Source organism: Apteryx mantelli, chromosome 14 (assembly GCF_036417845.1).
Source record: "Apteryx mantelli isolate bAptMan1 chromosome 14, bAptMan1.hap1, whole genome shotgun sequence".
Taxonomy (NCBI): domain Eukaryota; kingdom Metazoa; phylum Chordata; class Aves; order Apterygiformes; family Apterygidae; genus Apteryx; species Apteryx mantelli.
In genome coordinates this window covers 10182788-10207726 of record NC_089991.1, presented here as the reverse complement: position 1 = coordinate 10207726, position 24939 = coordinate 10182788, and the positions used below count along the sequence as shown (strand labels likewise).

The following is a 24939-nucleotide window of genomic DNA, read 5'->3' as shown; positions in this document are numbered from 1 at the left end:
CCACAGAGGAATCAAAAGCAGTTCACAGGCAAGTAGGAGAATGTTTCTTCCTTCACACCCACAAGCCTCCACATCCAAACACACACACAATTCAAGTACATGCCAGGCCTGGTTGTTTATACTACAGAGATTAGAATTTAAGCAAAAGCTTTGTTTACAAGGTATTATTACTTTCAAATAAAAGTTTTTGGAGGATGAGATTCACAGAATTAGTTGGCGTAAGAAACAGTTGTGCAAGTCACAACCAGCATACTTACAGATACAACATGTGACAACAGCAAAGCAGAACCGAAAAGACACCCTAACTCAGAAAGCTCAGACCCACACGTTACAAGTTTGGTGTATTAAACACTGCCATTCAATGCAGCCATCTGGGAAGAGTATTTTTCAAAGAACTGGTATCAAGTTTGGAGTCAATCCAATTACTGCACACTATTAGTCCCAGAGTGGTTCTTTCATTCATAACTACTATGATTTCTATCCAAGAGAAAGAGATTTCAGAGCTGGCGGTGTGATAAAGATATAACTTTTAGCATTAATTTCTAATGTCCTTACTTCTGCTGGCTTACATGAGACTCAACCTTTTGATAATTAGGTTTTTGTTATAAAAAAATGACATTATGCACAAAGTGGCAGTGTCTGTAGAGACTGAGCTGCTTCTAAGGCAGAATGACAGCTCAGCTACTGAGCACTCCTCATCTTTCAGTAACAGAATCCTCCACTAATGAAGGAAGGGCACATTTGCTATTACCACTGAGACCAGCTCAACCCAAACACATTAAAGGTTTCAAAGAAACTCAAGGGCTGTATAACTGGAGGAAAACAAAGTGAAAGTTTAAATATACCCAAGTGATCTTTTTATTCATAAAACCACTCGCTCAATGCCAGCCACCGAAGTCAAGTTACATAAAGCAGAAAGCTGGATAATTAAATTTATTAAGCATAATACTATGTATTAAGCATAATTGAAATAACTTCTTTTAGCAGTTGCAGATTGAATTTGAGAGAGTCCAGAGCTACGTAAATTCAAGTCAGTTCTTTGATAGTTCTATTCTTACCTGGTAGCAGATGGCACAGATATCATTGTGTTGCTCCAGCTGCTCTTTTGTGGCAGTGGGCAGCGATTTGATCTTATTCACAGCATCTCTGCGGAGAAGGAAACTTTTCCACCCCAGCTGGGCACGCAACCACACATTATAATAGGAGTGAATGAAGATGATCACAGAACCCATCACAGTCCATTCGCCAAAGATGGTTTCCGAGACACCGTACGCCACCACACAGAGAGCGACAAGGAATTCCAGCAGCCGGTATGTGCCATTTACATAATAAATCACATCATCCATATTTTCTACTGGTTCTTTTCTGAACTCCTCCACCATAAACAAAACATAAATGAAGAGGGTCCCAAGCACCTGTAACAGAGCGCAACACCATCAGCTCAGCATTCGATTCTGAACTGGAGCTCAAGTTATATTCAGGATTTTCCGTAAAGCCCTGAGCAGACAACGTTCACCAATCACACAGCAAGCAGGTGAGCCCTCAAGGCAGCAAAATTGTTGCTGACCTTCAAGCCAAATAAGTCACTTTTTTTGCAAAACATTTGAGCTTGTTCCCAAGTACTTCCCCCTCTAAGTACTTTGCTGAACAGCTGAGTTGATTAAACAGAAGTGCTGAGCATCAGGAGGAGGAATTTTAGAAATTAATAAATAAGAGCAAGTAATAATGAATACTTTACAAAAATAAATAACATAAACAACATTTCCTGTGTTTACATCACTGAGTTTTGAACATCACATTACTTTTAAAGAACCACAGCTAAGTAACAACACATAAATGAGCAGTTTGGAAGGAAAAAAAAAAAAACTATTACTTTGAAAAATTAATTATGCCCTCAAAAGGCACCCCAGCTTTACAGTCTGAAATAAACCTCCATCCACCTATGCTCTCGTATCCCCTTAGGAGCTCCATTGTCACAGATACAGATAAATAAAGAGATTTTATATCCTATCTTGTATTTCTGCCCCTCCATCCTCCCCTGTTCTTTTAGGGCCATATATTTTCTTCCTAGAGTAACGGGATAACAGTTAATACAGGGGTAACGTTCTTACCTGAAGGGAGGTCAAAATACTGCTGGAGATAATGATCAACAGCCAGAAATCCATGTGGAAAAACTGACAAATCATATAGGCCATGTACGCGGGGAACACCAGCAAGAACAAACAGAGGCTGACTGCTCGGAAGTGCTTCCACAGACTCCTGCGAACAACACAGTAGGTTTTTACTTTTTAAGTCAGATTTGAGTGTCAGAGCAAGAACAGGCTGCAATTTATCAAGGCAGACTGACAGAAGTAGGTACATTAGATCTTTGCTCAAGGCTTTAACTTATTGAAAGGAGTTTCTATTCTGCCTGGGCACAGTCTAATTTGCAGTATGCATCCCTACAAGGGAAACCCTGCAAGGGAAAACGCCCTGTACCTCCAAATCAGGCTGCCAACCTTGTTTCTCTTTGGCCTGGAAACTCAGACTGCATTTAATGCATTCTGAAAAGTTCCCTCTTTTCTGACCTCTGCCATTTTCAACACAAATACAAAGATTATGGGCAAAAATTCAGCTACAGTAATTGTCATAATGGGTCAAGTCATTGATTAGGCAAATTAAGTACCTAGGATGCTGTATGTTTCAGATGAAAGCTCATTAACCTTGAGAATTAAATAAGCATTTGATTGTTTATACACTTTCCTATTTAAACACAGGTCTCCCTGATTATATACTTAAAACTGTTCTATGACTTTTTGCCAACCTGCACTGGGCAGAAGCATTTCCTTTTATCACCAGGTTTAAGCCTGTTGTCTTTCAAACTGTGCCCCTTCTCTTGTGTCATGAGAAAAGAAATGCAGCACGACTTGAACATTCATCTCTGCTGGTCCTTATTCTGCTCCTCTCTCTCATTCACTTCTTAATCTCCTCCCCGGCCTAAACAGACCATCAATCTTTTTTACACTCACCCATTTGCACAGGCTTTTAGAGTGTCTTCAATAATTTACTATACTACCTCTACAGGTTCCTTAGGTTGTATTTTAACCTCATTTAGCTCTGGAAATGAAGCACAAAGAAACCGACAGTAACAGTGGAGGTGGGTGACAAAGCAGAGGGACAGCAGAAACCAGCTAATTTAGTCTGAAGAAACACCAGAACGCTATCTTGAGGTTTGCAATTCAGTGTATATATGGGGTGAGGAAAAAGGGAGAGCTGAGGTGGAATTTATCATGATCCTAGATGGGGTCAACTGCCTAGGAAATTTGACGGAAGAGTTAAAACTTGCGGTCACCGCAAACTGCTCGTCTGAGCTGGGCAGATGCTCATAGCCTGGCTCTACTCCTTCCTCCGTTGTTAGTATATTTAAAGCCAGCATTGCTGCAGGCATACCACACTGGCTACAAGTAGCCTCTAAGCTAAACATACTCTCTAATATAAACAAATCTTCTCTTTTATTTCCTCACTTACAGGTTACAGAAAGGAAAAAGACACAACCAATTAACAGAGAAGATACAAACACAAACAGATTAATACAAGAACACAGGATACCAATAAAGCTCTTCAAAACACAGATTGAAGATAACAAAAAAAATCCCACATGATCAAAACATCTGGTACACTAATGCAAGGCTTCCTACTTTCTGCCAATAAACTGTACCATTCTGGGATCACCGCCTTACAAAAAAACCCAGTTTTCGCAATGACTACTACAAGGTCACTCCTAGAAACTTCCCATCTTCAATAACTGTCTAAGGCCACTGCAGTAGAGGGAAACCTACCCAACTGGAGAGGAGGTTAAGCAAAAACCATTCTGCAAAGCCACACAATGTAGTATGGATGGGGAGAGCACAGGGACTCAAGTCCTGGATTTACTTAAGAGAGACTGCAGTTCACTAACACAGCAGCATAATACTCAGAGTAGGCAGCCAGCAGCTGCAAAACAGAATTGTCTTGCAGAGGCCAGATGGACACACCACCGAGTGGGAGCAGGTCACCCAAGTCATCCTCCTTTGCCAGCATATGGCATGCTGAAATGCCTCACCGCATGCACATGAGAGCAGGACAGCAAGGGAAAAACTAGATAATTTAGACTTAAAAAAAAAAAAAAATCTGTATACAGAATGCAAAAAACTAGAGCTAACTTTACAGGCTATTAAAAATCCAAATCAGGCCAGTTATCAGTTTCTCACCTCCTAAAATAGCATTAAATAACTTTCAGTTTAGGAAACCAATTTCTTACTTGTCTCTCGAAGCTCCCAATGCCAAAACAATGGGATCAGCAATTTCCAGCATGGACTGAAGTATGGACGCCACTACAATGAAGAGAATAATACTGAGCAGGAATGCCCGATGCACGACTTGGAGCTCAATCAAACCTGTCTGCACAGCGAGGATCAGGAGCGTGACCCCTTCAGTCATTCCCCTGCAGATCAACACAGGCAAGAGAACAAACAATCACATCTCTGTGTGCCAACAGTGGTTCAAAAACACCCATAGAAATGCTAGGAAATGAGCTGCCCATAACTACCACAATGCTACAACTGTCATTGTTTTGTTTTTTCACTAACATCCCTTTTAAGGATTTAACCACATGGGAATGTTTTCCAGAATGCTGCAACGTTGGGGGTTAGGAACTACCAGATTTCAGAACACGCCTCTTGACTAGCAGCACATGGGCTTCATCCAGCCTAGCAGACACTAACCACATGACAGAGTCCCTCCAGCATGAAGTCCCATCATGGCCCCAGGTTGTGCCTCTGAGGAGACACATAGCCCCAGGGCTATGTCTACACTAGCCTGAAGCCGCCCTACTATGTCTAGACTTGCGCTCCAGTCAAATCCATTCCCAGGGCACCACGAAGCAGATGCTCTCCCTGTTATCTTTCCCAACACCACCCTCCTGTCTATCCTTCAGCCCTGGAGAAACACCCTCCTTTCATCTCACCGCTCTCTAGTTTAGGCAAATTAGAAATTTATCCAGTTTTCAGTTTATCCTCTGTGACTTTTAACAAATGCAAGGGAAAAACACCCTACACCTCCAAATTAGGCTGCCAGCCTTGCTCCTCTTTGGCCTGGAAGCTCAGACTGCATTTAATACATTTAAGGACTGCATTTTAACACTACCACCTTGAGGCAGCAACATTACAGACTGCCTGGAACTGCATGCTTCCCCAAAAGGCGCTTTTATGTAGACTATTCCTTGGCAATCCCAACTGATAATCATTCTCATTCTCACTTCCTCATCTCAGAACCTGAAATGTGAAACATTCTTTTGCCTACAGTCTGAATTTTCTACAGAGATAAAGGCTGGAATAACTGAGCAACAAAGTGCCGTAACTGGGATCCCAATTTTATATTAGACGGCTGAGACAAATGTAAGGAAAACAAGCACTTTGTATATTTTGGTTATTTCCCATAGTAACTTATAAGTGATCCATACAATGCTCTGTTTTAAACCTCAAAGATTAGCAGCATTTCACAGAGGACTAGAGGGTGAATGAGGAAATGGAGATGAAACTGTATAGGTGTTTATAATTTTCAAGCATGTGAAAATTCTCCAGTGACTCATACAAATGAAGGTACTGAGATGATCAAGCTATGCAATTATAAATCCCAAACAGCAGCACTGAATTTGTTACAGAAATGAACCAGCTCCCAAGAAATCTGTGGCAAGCTGTATTTTCACCTCAAATCCTTCCAATGTATACTTAGACTGGCATATAAAAAGCCTGTCAAAGATATCCAAGAGTTTATAAGTTAAAACAAGTTGTAGTTCAGCCCATACTGCTCCTACATAAAGCCCTTTTTGTCTGTTTCCTTTTAGACCCTAGATGCAAAGACGAACTTACCTGTTCATAGCAGGGTCATTCATGAATGCTCGGTAACCTTGCAAGTAAAACTTGCAGAGAGTCAGAACTCCCAAAGCAACAAAAGAGACTGTGAAGACCAAGCCCAGCAGTGAATATGGAGTGCTACAGCATTCTGCAATACTAGGAGGAGAGGGGACAAAAAAGACAAACAGAAAAGATTTGTTAATTAAAAACAGTGTGACGAGCTCCCCCTATGTCCTCTTAAGAGTGCAAGCTGGTTTTAAAGCAAAACTGGACTGGTTTTAATTAAGACATTAGAAGCTATACAACACCACGGAATCCTCTTATAAAAATTACGAGAGATTTTGCTGCTTCTTTCTGAGACGCACCCTAATCTAGACTCCCTAACCAGTGACGCCTTCAGGCTGGAGCTATGGGTACATGTGGTCTTCCACCGCTCATTAGCTTCTTGCTCCACGGTTCTTGCCACATGGTGGCACTGTCCTGCTTGTGTAGGATTGCAATAACCAGTAGTCAATTTTAAGCAATGGACACTATGCACCCACTTACTTGCTGAAATTTCGCCCAGCTACCAGAAATACAGAGTTATAGCAGCTGGATTCACTAAGGCTGGTTCCACTCAGATCCACAATAATGCAAACAAGCTTTAAACTGATAACTCAAGTCAGAAGACTGAGGGCTTTTGGGTAGCACTCACATGAAGTTCAAAAAGCTAGTACATGCTTTATGAGGACAACACAAAACATGCCCCATCTTTCAAATACCTGAGTAAGAAGCAATAAAACAAGACAGTGAAGAATATTCTCCCTCAGCAGGCTTTTTGCTTTCCTTTGCTACAGCAGTAAAGTCCCAAAGTGCGAGACCCCGGATGTGATGCTGAAAATAGACGAGTTCCTCCAGTTCCCTTACCTCAGGGCTGCTCATCTGCTGACCCTGCCACTGCATTATTTGGAGCAACATAAGCCTCCGACTGTACTGGGGCTTCTGAAACACAACCCTGCCAGAACAAGGTGCACTACACTGCATGCCCCAACACTAAATAAAGAGCTAGGTGTTAGCCAGGGCTTACACACCTTGAAATTCTCAGACACAATGACAGGGTCATACATTGACACCCGCACTCATGCAAAACAATCTGAACTTGTTCACCAAGATTTTAGTGTCTAGTAAACTTCAAATTCTGCCTATTTGCCAAACTGAGCAGGGCTGAAAAGGTTTCAAATCTTCCTGCCAGTCCAGGCAGTGAGACTCACAATATTTAAATAAGATATTTCTGAAGGATATTTAAGTAACTCTAGTTTTGTTTCAAAATAAGTTATTAGAAATCAAGAATCCTGACCTTTCTGCCTGATGTCCAACTCTTTTTTTTTTGTCAGAGAGTAATAGGTTTTAGTACCCTTTTAAACAAAGCTATCTGTAGATGATTTTCCATGTAAGGGTTCTGGAGGAGGTTAAGAGCTCGAAGAGGAGCCTGGAGAGTTCTCAGTGTTATGTTTATGTCTCAAACACAAGTTTATAAGTTGTCCTGAAGAGCTGAATTCTTCAAAGCTTCTCAAAAATCACAGCAGCTGCATATTCGTGCAAAAGATCTTGAGAGGAACAAGGACAGTGAAAGGTACAGTTTTTATACAGTAAACATGCAAGGAGGAACTCTCCAGTCTGGGAAAAACAGGCCTACACCATTCACAACTCGGGAAGAAGGAGAAAAAAAAAAGATAACAATTGTTTCTCTCTTTTCAACGCAAGAATTAAGGGGCATTAAATGAAACTACAAAGATTCAAAACAACCAAAATGGATTCTTCATTATACAGATCTAGCTGAGCTGTGGAACTCCTTGCCTTGGGATCTTTCACACAATACTAGTATACATAGGTTCAAGGGCAGAAAAGGCAAGCTGATGGAAGAGAAGTCTTCTTAGGGTTACTGAATACATATTAGCTACAACCAGCTTACGAAGCCTGTCAATGGAAGTTGGATGGGGAACTGAAAGAGTGTTAGGAAGCGTCCTGTTTGTCATATTACGGATGGTTGTCTTTTCAGGCACCACTTACGGCCATTGCTGGAAACTGGATCCTAGGCTAGGTGAGTGCTTGGTCTGACCTGGTACAACCATTCTGATGTTCTTGTGAAAATTTAACAGAAGTATTAAAAACACTCCATTTAATCTCACCTGAATTCCAGTTACACTATTTTAAACAATCATGCACTTAATTAAGGGCAAAGATGCAGAAGTCACTGGTTTTAATGGAAGAGCATATCTTCTCTTCCATTTCGTTAAACGGACAGTATTAGAGTAGAATATTCTGGCTGAAGGGGGAATACTTATTAGCCAGTCTCACATGAGATATTTCAGCTCCCTCCTAAGGGGTAAGAGGCTGTCTGTAGTACTACCTGAATTTGCATTTCTAAGATGACCAAACACTGGTTATTCTTATCGTGACAGAGCAAACACTGAGAACATTTTCATAGTTCTGTCTGTATTTTTGCAATTGCAGAAGAACTTAACAGAGATTAATTTGTACTCATTCACTCATGGAATAAGTCAATGAAGTCTGCAGAATAAGCTTCCTTGTTTTGCCATGAACAGGGGAAGTCTAACAATTTCGGTGTATGAACAACTTAACTGATTTATTAGGAAAATGATAGCTTGCCTCACTTCTAGTAACTGCTAAATACAGTATTTTGTATCACAGCAAAATTAAAATTGTAGTTGAGAGAAACAGGAGGAAAAACTTCAAACACTGGCAGTTTAGTTGAAAAACAGGTAACTGCTCTTACACAATACAGTATGACAATGTAAGTGATTGTAATATCTCAAACAAAATCCCTTGTATTTCTCCTTAATGACGATGAATTCTGAGAGCTTAACACTATCAGACACAGACACACACACAGACATGCAGAAACTAAGCAACTGGAAAGTCTGATCAGAAGACTAGTGATGAGCAAGCTCCTCCAACAAGTTATTCCACAAACAGTCGAACTAATGATGTCTGGTCTCTTATGAATACATCCTATGTTGTTACCTGCATGTTTAGGCACTACTCCTAGCTCTTTTCTCCCTGTCCCAGGATTATACAATCTCATTTGTCTACCCCACCTCCTCCTGTAATACACCCAGTTCTTCTCTGCTCCGCACTCCCCCTCCCTATTTTATACCATAATTTCTAGTTAGACAAGAGTCAGCACAAGCTGCAGCTGGTTCCAAATTAGGCATGTACGGTCCAGCCAGAAAAATTCCTCAAATGCTGCCTTTTCTCTTAATAAGAGCACTAATTCAGGCCTTTCTCCTTTACCCTACAACCGGTTTTTACAAAGCTTTTAGAAATTTGAGATCTTTAAGACCTTTATACCTCTGTCAAATTAGCCACTGGGCTCAAAAGTCACTTTGGGAGTTGGTTACTTCAGCTGCTTGGATAAATTCAAGAATGTGTCCCACATCAGAACTAGGAAGCAAGACACAGGGCTCAGAAAACAACATGATCATGAACAAGATATCATGTTGGACAGAAGTAAGTAACTTCATCTGGGATATCGCAGACTTAAAAACAATTTGTGCATTTAAAACAGACCCCTGAACTAACGCTCTAATTCCTACAACGATTTCCTCATCAAAGAAGTATTTTGCTGTCTCCCACAGTTCTACTCACGCTGTCTGTTCTGAGCTGGGACCCATGCCTCTGAAAGACAAGCTTAACTGGGCTTACATGGTCACTCCAATAAGGACAAACATTTGCTAGGCATCAAAATGCAACAAAGCTGATCTATATACCTAGTCTATAAAAGAGCAAACACATTCATTGCAGAACATAGTCAAAACAGAAAAATAACTATTCACAGACTCCAGTTAATTACCTTGTCAAGAAGAGGAAGAGGAGCCTCTCTCTTGAGGCAGGCTGGTCCCGTGTACTGAAATAGGAGTAGATCTGAAGAGCAAATAAGACAAGCCAAAACACCATGAAGAGAACTGGGACCACCAGCTGGTTCCACAGAGACATTCCCAAAGCCAGGAGACCATATACCTCCACCACCTGGGCAAGACAGAGAAAAATTGTTTGTTATTGGTTCACAGCACATATGGAAGAGAAAGGATATTCAACAGCATGGCCACAGTGAAGCTGAGGATAATTCACATAGCAATAGCCATCCCAAAGGAAAAAAAAAAAAAGAGGTTCAAACTATGCAGTTTGACCACAGACAGCCCAGACTTGGAAGTGAAATATTACCTGCTGATCCACTATCTCACTCAAAGTAGACAAAGTGCCCAACTGTGCAGCAAACTATCTGAACAGTTGAATGACCCTTCCTGAGAACAACGGGCTCAGAGTTGCTGACTGCAGCACTGTCACGCAGTGACAGGAGGAGAGAGGAAGCATGCCTCCAGCTCGCACACAGCCCACTCAGACCTTTCGCCTAGCTTAAGTCCCAGCAGTGCTGTTTTCTCTGCAGCTACTGCCAGCCCACTGCACATACTGAGATACTGAAATGAGCCACATCACTCCAGCACAATAAACCTGTTTTGCCAAACAGTTTAAAGGAAACACTAAATACTGCAGATGTTTTATATTTAAGTATCAAAATGAACACATATCAAACTTTCAGCTGTTCTTAATTAACCATGTTTTTTTGAAGTTTATGGTTACAAAGTTATTTCAGAAGACTCTGAAGCTCAAACTCCTTTTGCATTGCTAATACTAAGTTAAAATGCAGTGATTTTCAGGAAGCTAGAACTTCATATAGCTGGACTTAATACAAAAGGTCAAAAGGAAATCATTCACAGCTACTATTTCCTCATTTTCTACTTCCCCCAAATCTACAATGGCTAGCAAATGCATGAGAAAGTTTGTACTTCAACAAAATATTTAAAAAAGCTGCCTACTTAGTCTTTCATGACAAGCACGAGGGATGTTACATACGTTCAGGGGACCTGCTGCAGTATCTACCAAGGCTGACTGACAAGCAATACACTACTGGCAGCAATGCAGAGTCAAGCTTCCACTTTCAGCTTTGAGCACAGACCGGTCAAGGAACTGCTTCTGCCCTGAGAAGACTCCCTTGGCCTGGGATCAACCCCATGCAGCTCCCGGCACACAGCTGTACCATGTCTGAAAAGGGTCATGCCCATAATGTAGACTCATAACCACAAGGAATTTCTGGTATTTGCTGCAGCAAACAGGCAGCCAAGCTTCTGGACCTGCTCTTAAATTACACCATTAGCCACAGTCTGAAACACACCCACACACAAAAAGCTGCCTTGGTCTACCTGTTGGGGCTGTCTTCCCTAAGGTGCTGTACTCAGGAACACCCCGGTGGTTAGCACCCCAATATCCACTAAGTTCTGCCAGTGATAGCAGAACACCATCAATTCCAACCTAAAACAGTAGTAAGCTCACAACCACCAGGACGACAGCATCACTAAAAATTAACAACCACACAGTTATAATAAAGGAAATACAAACAAGAGAATATTCAAGAAACAGGGCAATATCCTCCTCTGGAATAAGCATATTTATCATTTCACCTGTAGTGAAGTAGTAGCCAGTTACACAAACACACTATGAGCCAACAGTTTTTTCTGCTCTGTTTCAGAATCATGGGCAAAGAACAGCTAGCTCTTAAAAAGCAAAAATCCTGTTTTCTTGCATTGCAATTATAATATGAAAACCACTCAACATGCACAACTGCATTCCAACCCACTCACTCTAACATTCATTGAGAAGAGCACCATACAAGTCTATTTTAAGTCCAGTGGCACCTTGTAAACATTCTGCCATTTTTTCCATATTCAAAGGGAAGAACCTTATGCCCTTGATCTGCACAAAAGGTCAGGGGAAAGAATAGGACTGATGACCAAAGGCCGCGCACAAGGAAAATTTCTGTCTCATACTTCCAACAGCATAATACAACCTGGCAAACAAAGTTTTGAAATACCAGAAAAAAAGATCAGAGACAAACAATCCTAAAGATGGAGACTTTCTTAACAGCTGTATTTAGAATACAATTCTAACCATCTCATCCCTCCTCCTCCAAGCAAAAAAAAAAAAAAACAAAAAAAACAAAAAAAACCCACTGTTTTCTTCCCTCAGGAACACATATGCAATTAAAACCTTGATAAGATGTTGAAGTGTTTTAAACACTAAGCTCCTAGAAAAATAGATACCTGACTCAAATCCACACTAGATTTGAATTTCACTTCAGGAATCTGACTTCTGCATGTGTGGGAAATTGAAGTGTTGGTTTCAATCTCTTGCAAGTCTTCAAGCTGTACAATTCTCTGTTTTACCATGTTACTGCTCACTTTTTTTCCTTCCCTTCCCCTCCCCTTAAGTAAACAGTAAGGCCAGCTTTCTTATCCTCACTGGAAAATGAGGATATTGGAGCTTTGCCTGTTAGCTCCTAAATTTGTTTTATCAGCAGATCTACAAGCTAGCTACGGACAAGATCAGACCATGCTAGGCACTGTACAAGGGCAGAAGGATAATCCTGCTCCAAAGACCAATTACATACGAAATAAATAACAAGACAGTAATGATCAAAATGACAGGCTGAGACCTTGGCACACCAGACACCTGCTGATGCCAAGTTTTTGTTTGGATATGACAGATATGACAGCAAAGACAGCTTTAAAGAGGGCTTTGAGAGAGCTTAGCAAGTCAGTTTTCAGATGACTTCTGGAGTGAAGAGCAGCAGGCAGAAAACCAGGGACGTGGTTTGAAAAAAAATCCAGAAGTAGTAGGAGCAGAACTGCGGGTCAGTCAAAAGCAAGCAAGCATCAATTTTTTATTTTGAGATATATGAAGGCATGATGTTTATGTACCATTAACACAGCATCTTTTCAACCAAATATGCATTAGATATTAGATGCCAAAGTGTTAACAGAATGGATGCATTTCAGATCAGTCTTATGTATCTGGTAACTCTTTTTTTAGACGTCTCAGCAAACGCTACTGTTCCAAAGAAAATACTACAGAGCTTTAGAATCACACTCTAAGTTACAGCCAGCCGCTGTTCAGCTTTAGTGCTTTTCCCAGCTTAAGACTATTATAATTACAAATGCCTGTCATACAGAAGGCGTTCTTTTAAAAAAAGAACAGCTACTGCAGTTACTGCATAGGGAGTACCTTGATTATTTAATGAGGCTGTAAATATAAAACTCCATTCTGCCACAATCCTGTCTTTTAGTTTGGATTTGGAAAGACTAAGCAAAGTCCAAGCAAAGTGGGCATACTTAGCCAGCCAAGAGCATAACTCAGGCTAACGCTGTAAGTGCTCACTTGTACAAATTGCAAGTTTCAATAATTAAAGAAAGAAGATACTGTGGACAGGAACACACATTTTGTTTGCTAAGAAAGCCTGAGTTAACACACCAACAGATGCACAGAAGACAACCAAACTACATTGTTGTTTCATTCCTGCACAAAAGTTCAGGCCAAAAACAATAAAACTCTTTATGTTGTCCGTACAAGTCTTACCTGGACAAGCTCTCTGTATGCAGATTTCGCCAAATTATAGGGCACCAGAAGATTAGATGCCAGAAAGTAGAGAACTTCTAACCCAGTGAAAATCATGGCAAATTTGTTGATGACTACAATGGTTTCCAAAGGGACCAGGCAGAGGCGTGCCAGTAGAGGGAGCATGTGAGCAGAGAAAAGCCAGATCTGTTTTGTTTTCATGACGCAGGAGCACAGTGTACATACCACCAGCTGACCTGGAAATGCAACACAGTATTTTATATCAAGCTGATTATCCCTTCAAAAAAAACATATTTCAATACATTATCTCTCCGTAACACAGTTATCATCCAGCATATTATGACAGCTCTAACTAGGCCATGTGTGTTATGAAACCAGGCTCCTCTGCATCTTTTGCCAGGTCACAAAAGTTATCATTTTCAAAATATGCAGAAGATATGCTTTCACTTTATAGATTAGTGAGATGTTGGTCCAAAACACATGAAGAATCATATTCAGATTAACACAGAGTCCCAGGGACAAATCATGCAGAGGATGACTAACCAAGTCATGCCTCTCCTCTTTGTCCTTAATGTCCCCAGCTCAATAGAAACACCCCACCAGTATCCGTATACACAACAATAGCTTTTCTGAAGCTCAGCTATACTACTATTTTATCCTGCCTGATCTAGGCAAAAAAAGTAATCAGAGGTCCCAAATGGCTTTTAGACTAACAATATTTATACTGTCAAGAGGAATTACCGGCCAAGAACAGGAGAGCAGCCAGGTCAGCAGCTGAGACTTCAATAATTTCGTAACGCCCTAGGGCGGCTGCTCAAAATTATCTCTGAAGCTTGCAAGTGACAGATAGTTAACAACTACATTCTCTTTTAACTGTTGGTGGGGGCACAAGCGCAAGCGTATCTCTCCCACACACGCACAGAGATTTGGAGGGTGTTATTTCTAGGGCAGACCACACCAGTCTAACTGCTCGTATTAAGAGTCACTGGAAGTTGTACCTTTTAACTCAGAGGAAGCAGAACAGGGTGAAATACATATTGCTTGGATAAGAATAATTCTCACCCATAATTTTACAGTAAGGAAAAAGCTTATTACGTATTCCTACAAGAGCGAAACCTTGTTCATCACATATATTTGCTTAGGTATGGAAGCCACAATACACAGTACCAAATCCAAGCGTTTACGTGCTGTTTTGGAGCCATCTCCACTAATCCTTGAATTTCTCAACTTTTCTTGCAACCAGGAGTTAGCCCCAGCCAAGCACAGTCTAATAATATCAGGGCAATAATGTCTCTAGGCCTGAGCTAGCTCCATGCATTCATGTAAACTGTCTGACACTGTAAGACCTCCTGCAATTAGATGGATTATGAAGGGAAGCTGGAAGAGGAGAAATGATAATATACTAGCGTTTGTCTTTCATCTTACCTAGCTTCCCTACCCAGAACAGGACTGCTTTATCTCAGTTTCAGTTATTTTGAAAACAGAAATTTCTAAACACTACTCCTTAAACACACACAGTTCTTCCCCCTTTACGCTGACCTCTCTCAAGCGGAACGTTAAGTCCTTCTCTCAATTTGCTAGATGTATATTCAAATTACCAGATGCATTTTCAGAACAAGTATTGGTGCTTTCAGCAAGACACTTTACCAGCTTTGACACAGCACACTGGGTCTCATAAGTCTCACCACAGAGAAAGTTACTCTGTTTATCTTCTTAAAAAGTACAACAGACTCCAGCTCTGAATCATCCTTTCTCTGCTTTGTTGTCCTCTGCCCAAATACACACTTGACAGCAAAAAATTAAAATATGTTGCTACAAACCCAGTTGAGATAGCAGCAGCACACTGCTGTGCCATAATATTCAGGGGCCAGGCACAGTCAGCTTGCTATGATTTCTGTGACTCATGGTAACTAAGGCAACCCAGCTTCACATACAAAGGGATACAAGTACCAGCATCCGATACGCTCTCTGGGATTTAATAAGAATGTCATAATCTGAAATAAAATATGGCCACGACATCAAGTTCAACTATCCAGCACTCTTAGAGGTGGACTTTGGAATGCTTTGACCATGAAATAGGACCTCAGATTCCAGTCTCATCTCATGAAACACCAATGACTGCTTTCCTCTAAGAAGTGATGTGCTGAGTATTCCAGTCATCTCTGTTAAACTCTCTCCCTCTCACCTTTTCAGCCTCAACACTGATTGAAAGTTACTTGTCATGGGAAGGAGAGCTGGACACATCAAATGAAACACATGGAGCACTTTCTCTTGAGGCTCTAGTCTCCTTTCTGAAGTCTGCATCTTGTCACTCTCAATCCCTTCAGGAAGGGCCTGAAAAGATCACTCTACAGGAACTTTTAGTGACTGGTACTTCCCATTTTAAACTAGGGTAGCGGCACTTTATTTCAGGATAGAAAAATCTCTTTCTGCCATAGATCATAGTTTATCTCCATGTGCGGTCGTACACTGTGAGACGCCACAAACAAGATAGCAGTATCAGTCCAAAAGAAATGAATCTGTACTTAATATCAATAGAGAGATTTTAGTGCTCTAACTTCTAAGATTAGCAAATCCAGTTGACTATTTGTGTCAAACTTAAATGCCATGGACTGAAAACTGCCAGACAGTTAATGAATCCTACAGCTGGAAATCTTCTGCAGAACACAAGGGCTGTCTACTAGGGAATGAGGGAATAAGAAAGAAATCTGTTGCCTGAAGTTTCTGACATTCTTTCCCTTCCCAAAACCTCCACAAATACATTAAACATCGCTGACAGGCAGCCAAAGCCTCCCAGCCAGTAAGCTAATGGAAAATGTGTGACAAGTAAGCCTAAGTGGTAAAACCTCCGTTCAAATCACTCTTAGTACGGAGCCGTCTTTGTTTCATTCTCACTTTTAAAAAGCTGATGTTAACAAATTTCCTGGCTACCACGTTAACTGCTATGTGAAAAACGGGATGGCTTAAAAGTTAACATACAATCCCATTATGAAGCACTAAGGAAAAGTGAGTCTTCAAGATAGCATAGCTTCCAAAACCATATAGCTTTGGAACTTTTACAGTTGATGTGTTCACAGTGGCACATTTGTCCAAGAAGCAGTCCTCAAAGACATGTATTTATTCCACCTGGAGCACTCAGGAGCTTATTAGCAACCCCTGTCAACAGTCATCGGACTGAATGAGATCCAGAGGAAGGAATGACTATGAGAGGCTGTTCACAAAAGCACTATTGAATAAAAGCATTAACAATGACAGATTAAATTTGTGAACCAACTGGGGTACTGTACAGCTTCCCCTCAACTCTGACCAGAACTTTCAGGAAACACAGCTGTATCAGTAGCATGATTATTCCTTCATATACCTTCATATACCTTCCTTAGCGCATTTATCAACGGTGCACAAGACTTCAACAAAATATGTAAGGAGAAGGTGGAGCAAAGCACCTGCATGTTCATCTTGCTGCGAAAATGCCACAGTTCAGTGCAGCCCACTCCTGAAACTTGGCAGACTGCACTGGATAAATACCACGGCATGTAACAAATTTGAAAAAGTATTTTAAACTGAACACTGACAAAGCCCGCTTTGACAAGACTTCCCCAAATAAGACCACTTGCTCTCAAGATCAAAAATTACATTTTCAAGCAGGTGTTAAAAGAAGAGGGGAAATTAATAATGAAGACATTAAATATGTTAGTGCACACTCGCTTCTAGTATAGTCAAACACCTACTTGCTTAATTCTGAAAAACAATTACTATAAACAATCACAATTACATTTTAGCAGCCAGTACAATCCAAAACTGTTCTGGATAAAAACAACATTGCTATTTTCTCACTTATTTTTAATCCACTTTAAAACCTACGGGATGTGTCATGGAATACAGATGGGAGTTGAGTCCTGGTTTAGTTTCTGTTCAAGTGCCACAGAATGGCACAACGCCTCCTGACCTCCTCCTACCCAGGCCTGCCTGCTGCTTCGCAAAGCTCTCCAACTGATTCTGCTTCACACCTGCACCACAGGTCCTTGTATTGCACCTGAGAGAGATTCAAAGCATTAATTGCAGACATTTTCTCACTGAAACACACTAGAGGCTTTAGCTCTACTTCAGTGTCACTTGACAAGAAACGATGACGAAAGACACAGAGGACCTTTTATCAGGAAGAAATAAAACTATGCAGTGCAAGTTTGTCACTGGCTCACCAAGAAGGAGCACTGCTGAGCACTAAGCTTCAGCAATCCTAACACTATGGAGCAGGACAAATTAGAGTAAAATTTAATATATCTAGAAACTCAGAAGACAGAAAATGATCTCTAAAGACTTCCTTTTCTCAGAAAACACCAATGTTATTTCCACAAGAAGTGATTAAAAGCAAAAAAAAAAATCCCACATTTGAAAGTTAGAATCCAGGCACACAGAAGAAGTATATATTCTGGTAGATCTATCCTACTGTAAAAAAGTAAACCCATTTAAATCTCCCAGCAGATTCTCAATCTCTTAGCAGCTGCAAGCAAACAGAGAGAAGCTGAGTTTTGCCAAGAGTACATAGCTGACTAAATCTGTCAATAGTCTGATGAAACCCATAGATCTAAGTGAAAGGAATTAAGGAAGATTTTTCTTCCGAGTTTGTCTTAGGCTTACTTTCAAAATACACATGGTGTGTGTATTCCAGTGTCCTCTCAACAGAACATATGGTATGGCTCAGCAACCTTAACACTGAATTTATTCTTTTCCAGTCAAAGTTCATTTGGAAAGGGAGCATAAGGGAAAAAGCGTAAAAGTCCAATTCTTCAGGATTTCTGCGGGACTTTTATGTAGAGAAGTTAGCTCTGCCATTAACCACACACTTTAAACTTAGGTTTGACTTGTTACTCCCTAACTGTTTAATTAGAACTATTCCTGGTGCTCAGTTTAAAAAAAAAAAAAAAAAAAAAAAAAAAAAGAGAGAGAGAGCAAGCCTGTACGCCCATGTACAAGACCCACACATCTGTGGTAAAAGACACCCCTCAGTCAATCTTACTTCCATCAGTTCTTTGTAAGGGGATAATAGTGTTCATCTACACAGTCAAAGAAAAATGCTTGTACAGCACTTTCAAAGACAAAAGCATTGCAAACACTTGCTACTGTTGGAATCTCTAGATTCTACCTAGGTAATATTCTGGATGGTCCAGTCATTCTGAACCAGGCTGCGAGTCCAAGAACATCATGGAGGCCAAGCACTACATTTAGGAAGCGCAGGTCTAGAAATGTTAAGTGCAGAAGAATTAAACAATATGAACACCTTTTTGAAAGAAATTATATGTGGTCAGTAAAAGTGTCCTGCTGAAGTGACTGAAGTGACTGCTTACATGAGACCCTCAGATCTTTTGCTCTTTCTTCCTCACACTTTGACCAGGGATTTTTTATTTTTTATTTTTTTTTGGGGGGGGGGGGTAGAGGGGGCACAGATACCAGAGACAAAACAAGAAAACTCCCTTAAGAAAAATATCTGTTCTGCCATCAACTGTGGTAAAATAGCTTCTAAAAGAGCTGCTAAATGGTTTGTAAAGTTTTCACCCAAACTCCTGAACATGAATTTAAAGTGCTTCTATAAGCACATAAATACCATTCGCTTTTGATAATGTGCTGGTTTACAATACCTATTTAATTTCAGACACACAATTAGGAAGGTCACAGCATAGACAAGCAAGAATTGCAAGAAAATGCACCTTCACAACAATGTAATGGATTAATTAGAAAACCCAGATGAACCCAGAAAACATTTAAATCTAACACTAAATTAAAAAAAAAAAAAAAAAGCCCCCAAAACAGACCTAGACAATACTTCAAATCTATAAGCAAGGGAGTATTGGTAAATCTGTGGCATATAAAGAGCCAGGCAGGAGACACACAGCCTTCCACACCTCTTGCCTAAGAAGATCGCAACTACTAAAGTGGCAGAGAAATTTGAAATCATGAAAGTAAAATGTGTGTAATATTCAAGGAAGAGAATGAGGCAGGGCTCTCACCTACATCACAAATATTAACTCACTTACCTACTAAAGCAGTCATGAAACGATTCATAGAGAGAGGTTCCAAGTACATTGGCCCTTCATATCCCGATTCCAATTCACTCCTAACATAATCCCTAAAAAATAAAACCACAAAGTATTACGATACGTATGGTCAGACAAGAATGTATTCATTCATTCCATACATAGGGAATTTCGGTGTACGTTACAGTCAATTAACTAAATTACAAAAAGCAACATTAAGACTACTGTTACAACAACCTCAGTGGTACAAGGAACTAAGTGAGGCATGACTTCACTGAGAAAAGTATTATCTGTTATTAAACTGGCACAGCTGTAAAAATCCTTTGGGACACTCAAGCTGTTCTTCAGAGTGTGGCCTAAAACTACTTACTGACGAAACCTCTTAAGCACCTTTCCATTTTTCAGTTTCCTTTTTAAGTATTCTTCCTTGCCATCGTAACTTCTTTTCCCACCAATTCCATGTCAAAAAAAATTGAGAGTCCGGGGGCAAGGTCTTCCAATTCAATGGTTATCATATTTTGTACTGAACCATTCTAATTCGCTTTGCGCTGAATTAAAAATAGGCATGAAGGAAAAGTGACAGTCATGGAGTGGAGTCAAGGACAAGAATTCCTTCATAATCCTTTTATTCACCATGATTTAAAAAATTTATTTCTATCCTGGGGAACTTGGGGGTACCAATTGCTGTGAATACCCTCAAACTGACTGCTGTTGACAGATATAGTAAGTTAGTCTGAAAATCTGAAAGGACATTTGTGATTTCTCTCAGAAAAGGATGGCAAGGAGGATGACTCAGGCAACCAGAGAAAAAGAAAAGAACCCAAGGCGACTGGGCATTTTTCTGCTGTTAGTGGTCATCCATCAGCTCTGCCTTCAAGCAGGCTAACGCATGTAACAGCAATGTAACTCAAATATAAAATTCACATTAACGGCAAACACTTTTGCACTTCCGGAAGAAGGTCCTGGAACAGCACAGCAGTCATTCTCTAGCGGCTCCTTAATCTCCTGCCCTGAGACAACAGACAACACTTATGGATCCAGACCGTGAGCCTCTCTTTCTGCCTCGCCCCTGTGACCCTTCCTTCACCGCTCCCAGGACTCCTGCTGCTCCATCCTTGTTACCACAGGACCAACTCCGTCCCCAGCAGCAAAACCAGGACTGTGCTATTATCTGGCTCATACTGTCCAGCCATTCCTGTCTGGCTGCATCATGTCCCTGGAACGCCAGGCAGACGCACTCGAGCCGACCCCGCATGGAGCTAGCAGAGCCTATTTGCTGGAGGGGCTCGGCACTTCATCTGTTACATATTTATTTATACCAGTGAGGCAAGCCACACTTCCTGAGAACAGATGCTGTCAAAGCAAGCAAACAATACTGGAAACCACAACCAATATGAGAATTGCTCTTATTTCAGTGCAGAAAAAATATGCAACTCGGTGCAACTGGAAACATTCACTTCTCCCCAGAAATGTGGAAAAATACTCTTGTTCTAGTATTAGCTCGCTATCCCAAGATAAGGTAATCGCGTTTTCATTTGCCAAAAAATCTCTGGAATTCAAGACATAAATCTCCAAGTACTAAAACAAACACTTCAAAGCCTGTTCTTTATAGCTGACAGCCCTGCCTACTCACTGCAGCTTTTCAAGTGTCATAGTACATGCGAGGTATGTTGAAATGGGCTCTTTAGACTGTAACCTGCAATTAAAAACACATGAGGATGGAAAAAGGCACCTAAGATGACTGAATCTAGATGGAACATTTTTCCTTGTTATCAAGATATAGCTTAAGCACAGGGTTTTTTTCACCTTCGAACATGAACACGCCATTTTTGGGACAACGTTATGTATTTTATTTTTCATTTTATGCGAACGTGCAGAAAGCATTAGCAGCACAAATAGGATAATCCATCAGTTACAAAGGAAGAAAAAATTAACACCATGGATCTTGCTTGTTTGAATTTGTTTCATGGTGATGATGCCTTTTTATATTAGCCTTATCAGCCTATCTCAGATTGATAGTGAAAACACTGGCTATTTTAAACTGCTAGAAGGAAAGCAGTGAAGACATCAAGTTTCTTTTATATCTGTTAGGAAACAAGTTACAAAATCATCCAGAAAACCAACTGTAGCAAGACAACCTTACACAACTTCGCTGAGACACACCAGCAAAGCCGCACAAAGTTGTTTCTTAAACACCAGGAACGTGCCGGGAGGTGACCCAAATCCCTTCAGGCTACATTTCTTACCCTTGTCTGGTTCAGTTATCTGCACAGAGGTCTACACTGGGTTTCATTCTTTAAGCAACCCCCTCTAATTGATAATTTTAGGCTTACCAGCTTGGAGAAGCAATGTTTTAAAGTCTCCTTAATTTTTTAAACAGTGTTTGTAGATGATGTCTGAATAAGAAAAGTCAAAGCAATGATTCTCTTATTACATTACCAGTACAAACACAAGGATCTTCTGGCACAGACACCAATCAGAAGATGCCTCGAACAGCTGCAGTGCCATACAAGATGCTGAGAAAAGCAAGTGTCTGCACTCAATTTTGATCAATTAAAGCTGTATTAAGCTGCAGCTTTTACATTTCAGAATTGTTCATTTTAGTGCAGCAATGTAAGAAAACAAGAATGTTAAAACCATTATTTTCCAGTTAATGCAATGACTGAAACTACATTATTACTTCAGAAAATTAGGACATAATAAAGCTTAGATCAGACTGCTTGCTGTTGATTCTGTAGATGCATTCCCAGCCTCATCTAATCAAACTGCTGGACTGTCAACATATAATCACAGACTGCCATGACTAACATTGCTCTAAAAAGGTATACAGAGAAATACACTGCTTGATGCATAACCATTTTTTGTCCCTAAAGTGCAAAAAGGTCTTCTGTTATTAAAATATGCTTTGTAATTGACTGACATAGGGCACAGCAGTTATCTGGCCTGAGTCATATTGTTGACATTTACTTTAGCTGATTAATCTCTGCAGTCAAAATCAAACACGCACTCTCCAGCCCTTCAGAAATGTAGCCTTAAGTTTTAAATGTCTACAGGCATCCTTAAAATTAAAAAATTATTTTAAGACCATCCTTAAACAGTTCTGTCTCTCACTTCCTCCCCCAACACCACTGGAACCTTCTCATTCTGAGTTCTGCCAGGCTTGACACCTGGAACACAGCCATAATAAAACAGCAAGGCAAGAAACAAGATAATGATCAAGTCTGGGTTGTTGGTTTTTTTTAAATAAGCTGCAATTATAATTGCATCATTTCTTTTTTTTATTTTTATTGTTGGAAATGGGGAGAAGAAAACTCTCACATGAGGAAAGATTGAGAGAGGTGTGATTGCTTAACCTGAAGAGAAGGCTCAAAGGCAATCTTATCAACGCATATAAATATCTGAAAGGAGGGTGTAGAGAGGAGCGAGCAGGTCAGACTCTTCTCAGTGGTGCCCAGCAATAGGACAAGAGGCAACAGGCACAAACTGAAACACAGCAAGTTCAGTGCGAATCTAAGGAAAAATTTTTTTACTGTGAGGGAGAATGAGCACTGAAATAGGTTGCCCAGAGAGGTTGCAGCATCTCCATCCTTGGAGATAGTCAAAAGCCAACTGGATGCAGTCCTGGGCAATCTGCTCTAGGTGATCCTGCTTGAGCAGCGGGGTTGGACTAGATGATCTCTAACCTCAACCATTCTGTGATTCTGTGAAACGTGATCCTTTTAAGCAAGACATTTGCACAGCTATATTTAAAATAAAAAAGCATATATTTCACAGGTTAGAAGTGGCAGGATTTTGTTTTTTAAAGCTGACTTCTCCGTTTTTCATAAACGGATGGTGAATTCTCTCTATCCAGATTGCCAGGTTAATGTTACATACAAATGCAAAGCCTTCCAGGACTCTCCAGGTGCTCATGAACATTAACTAATCAATCCATACCCATTAGGGTAATTCCCAGTTTTGCAGATGAGGAAACAAACACTAAAAAGTTAAGTGACTTGTCAAGATCATATAGATCTGGCAGCCTGAAGTTAGAGCTTAAAAGCAAACTCGGATCTTATGATTCCTAGTCTTGCAACTGAACCATAAGCTACTTCCGGGCTGGAAAAACAGCACTGAAAAACTGAAGTCTTTCATCAACTCAAAATTTCCAGAGACTGTAGAGTCACAAGTGCCAGCTGATGCTGGTCTTGTTCTATAATTTGCATTAACCCAACTAGCCTCTGTATGAGACCTCTCTATCTGTCTTAAATAACATCCCAGCTGGTGCTATGTGCAAGCAGTTAACTAGAAATTCTCAGCTCTAAGCAGAATTATTATTAAAAAAATTCAGGAGCAGTTTGCATATGCGACTACTGTATGTCTTATTCTGATCAGTCTGCTAAATATAAACATCAGTTGGAATTGGGTGGTTTTGTCAATAAAAGGAGCAACTCCAGTACAAAGTATATTTGTGTGTTAGTTACACTTTAATACTTAGTATTTTCCATATGAAAAGTAACTGGATTCAAAAATTCTTTTGAAAAGGTAATACAACTGAAACTCCCTGCATTATACAAAGGCTGCTGCTGAGAAATCCCTTTACCAATCAAGAACACTGCTTCCTTCCAAAACAGATCAGTTTTACACCTAGGGAATGGGTAAGCTCACTCAAAAATGTTAGCAACTACATCTGCTTTGCAAAATAGCTAGAGAATACTGCTTCACTATTTGAATCCAAGACATCTTTTAATTAAAAATTTTTGTACCAGTTGATGCAAGCTTTAATTAAAGTCTTTATTAAATCACTCGAGAAGCATCAAATATAGAAAGCTTAGTACCAATATGCTAAACAGTCTGAACAATACAGTATCTAACATGTTTCAATAAAGCCTGTTGGTCTCAAACCTCACACAGCAATACCAGTTACAGTCACACTAGAGGAAAAAACAAACCCACATTCATACCATCTCGCTTTCTTTTCAAAAAATTAAAAATCCAGAATAGCATAAACAAAGAACTCTAGCTCCAAATGTTGTGGACTAAAGCCCCACATTTGATGGATATCTGTTACTACCCTTATTTTAATTTTAATGCAAGTTTTAAAAACATCTAATACATCTTTAGCTCCAGGAGAAACATTTGTAAAGTATATCTATTAAAAAAAAAAAAAAAATCAGGACTCCCCCAAGAATGACAAAAAAACCTGTCTTTCCTTCCTACCCTGAAAATAAGAGGCCATAATTCCTCTCTTGCATCCTCATCTATTCAGGAAATCATTACCTGAAACACTGACAAGCCACAACATCGACACATCAGGTCACCACAAAACCTCCATTAACACTCTCCTGAGCTGCAACATACTGAGGAACAGATATTCCAGCAAATGCTTTTGTAATAACAATTTTGATGTGGAAATAACAAACCTATCACTTCACTTAAATCAAAGGCACTTTTTAAAACGTTTCCCATCAGCAGGCACCAAAACAAATCAGGCTCAAGTCTGCATTTTAAAAACTTTCCATGTAAACCCATTAACGTGATGGTACTCTCTTTCGTTTCAACTCAACGTCTTGTCACTACGAGAG

The 24939-nt window shown here is 40.2% G+C and overlaps 1 protein-coding gene across 5 annotated transcripts in view; it reads right to left on the bottom strand.

The window, feature by feature from the left end:
- Nucleotides 1-24939, bottom strand: part of RNF145 (ring finger protein 145) — a 45845-nt gene that overhangs the window by 1750 nt on the left and 19156 nt on the right. For all 5 annotated transcript variants that reach the window (XM_067304596.1, XM_013943628.2, XM_013943627.2 and 2 more), the window contains 7 exons: nt 19376-19467; nt 13344-13579; nt 9727-9902; nt 5889-6029; nt 4280-4462; nt 2112-2259; nt 1059-1415 (listed from right to left, as the gene is read on the bottom strand). In XM_067304596.1, the coding sequence (XP_067160697.1) occupies nt 1059-1415; nt 2112-2259; nt 4280-4462; nt 5889-6029; nt 9727-9902; nt 13344-13579; nt 19376-19467 (1333 nt within the window). The remainder of the gene's footprint in view (nt 1-1058; nt 1416-2111; nt 2260-4279; nt 4463-5888; nt 6030-9726; nt 9903-13343; nt 13580-19375; nt 19468-24939) is intronic.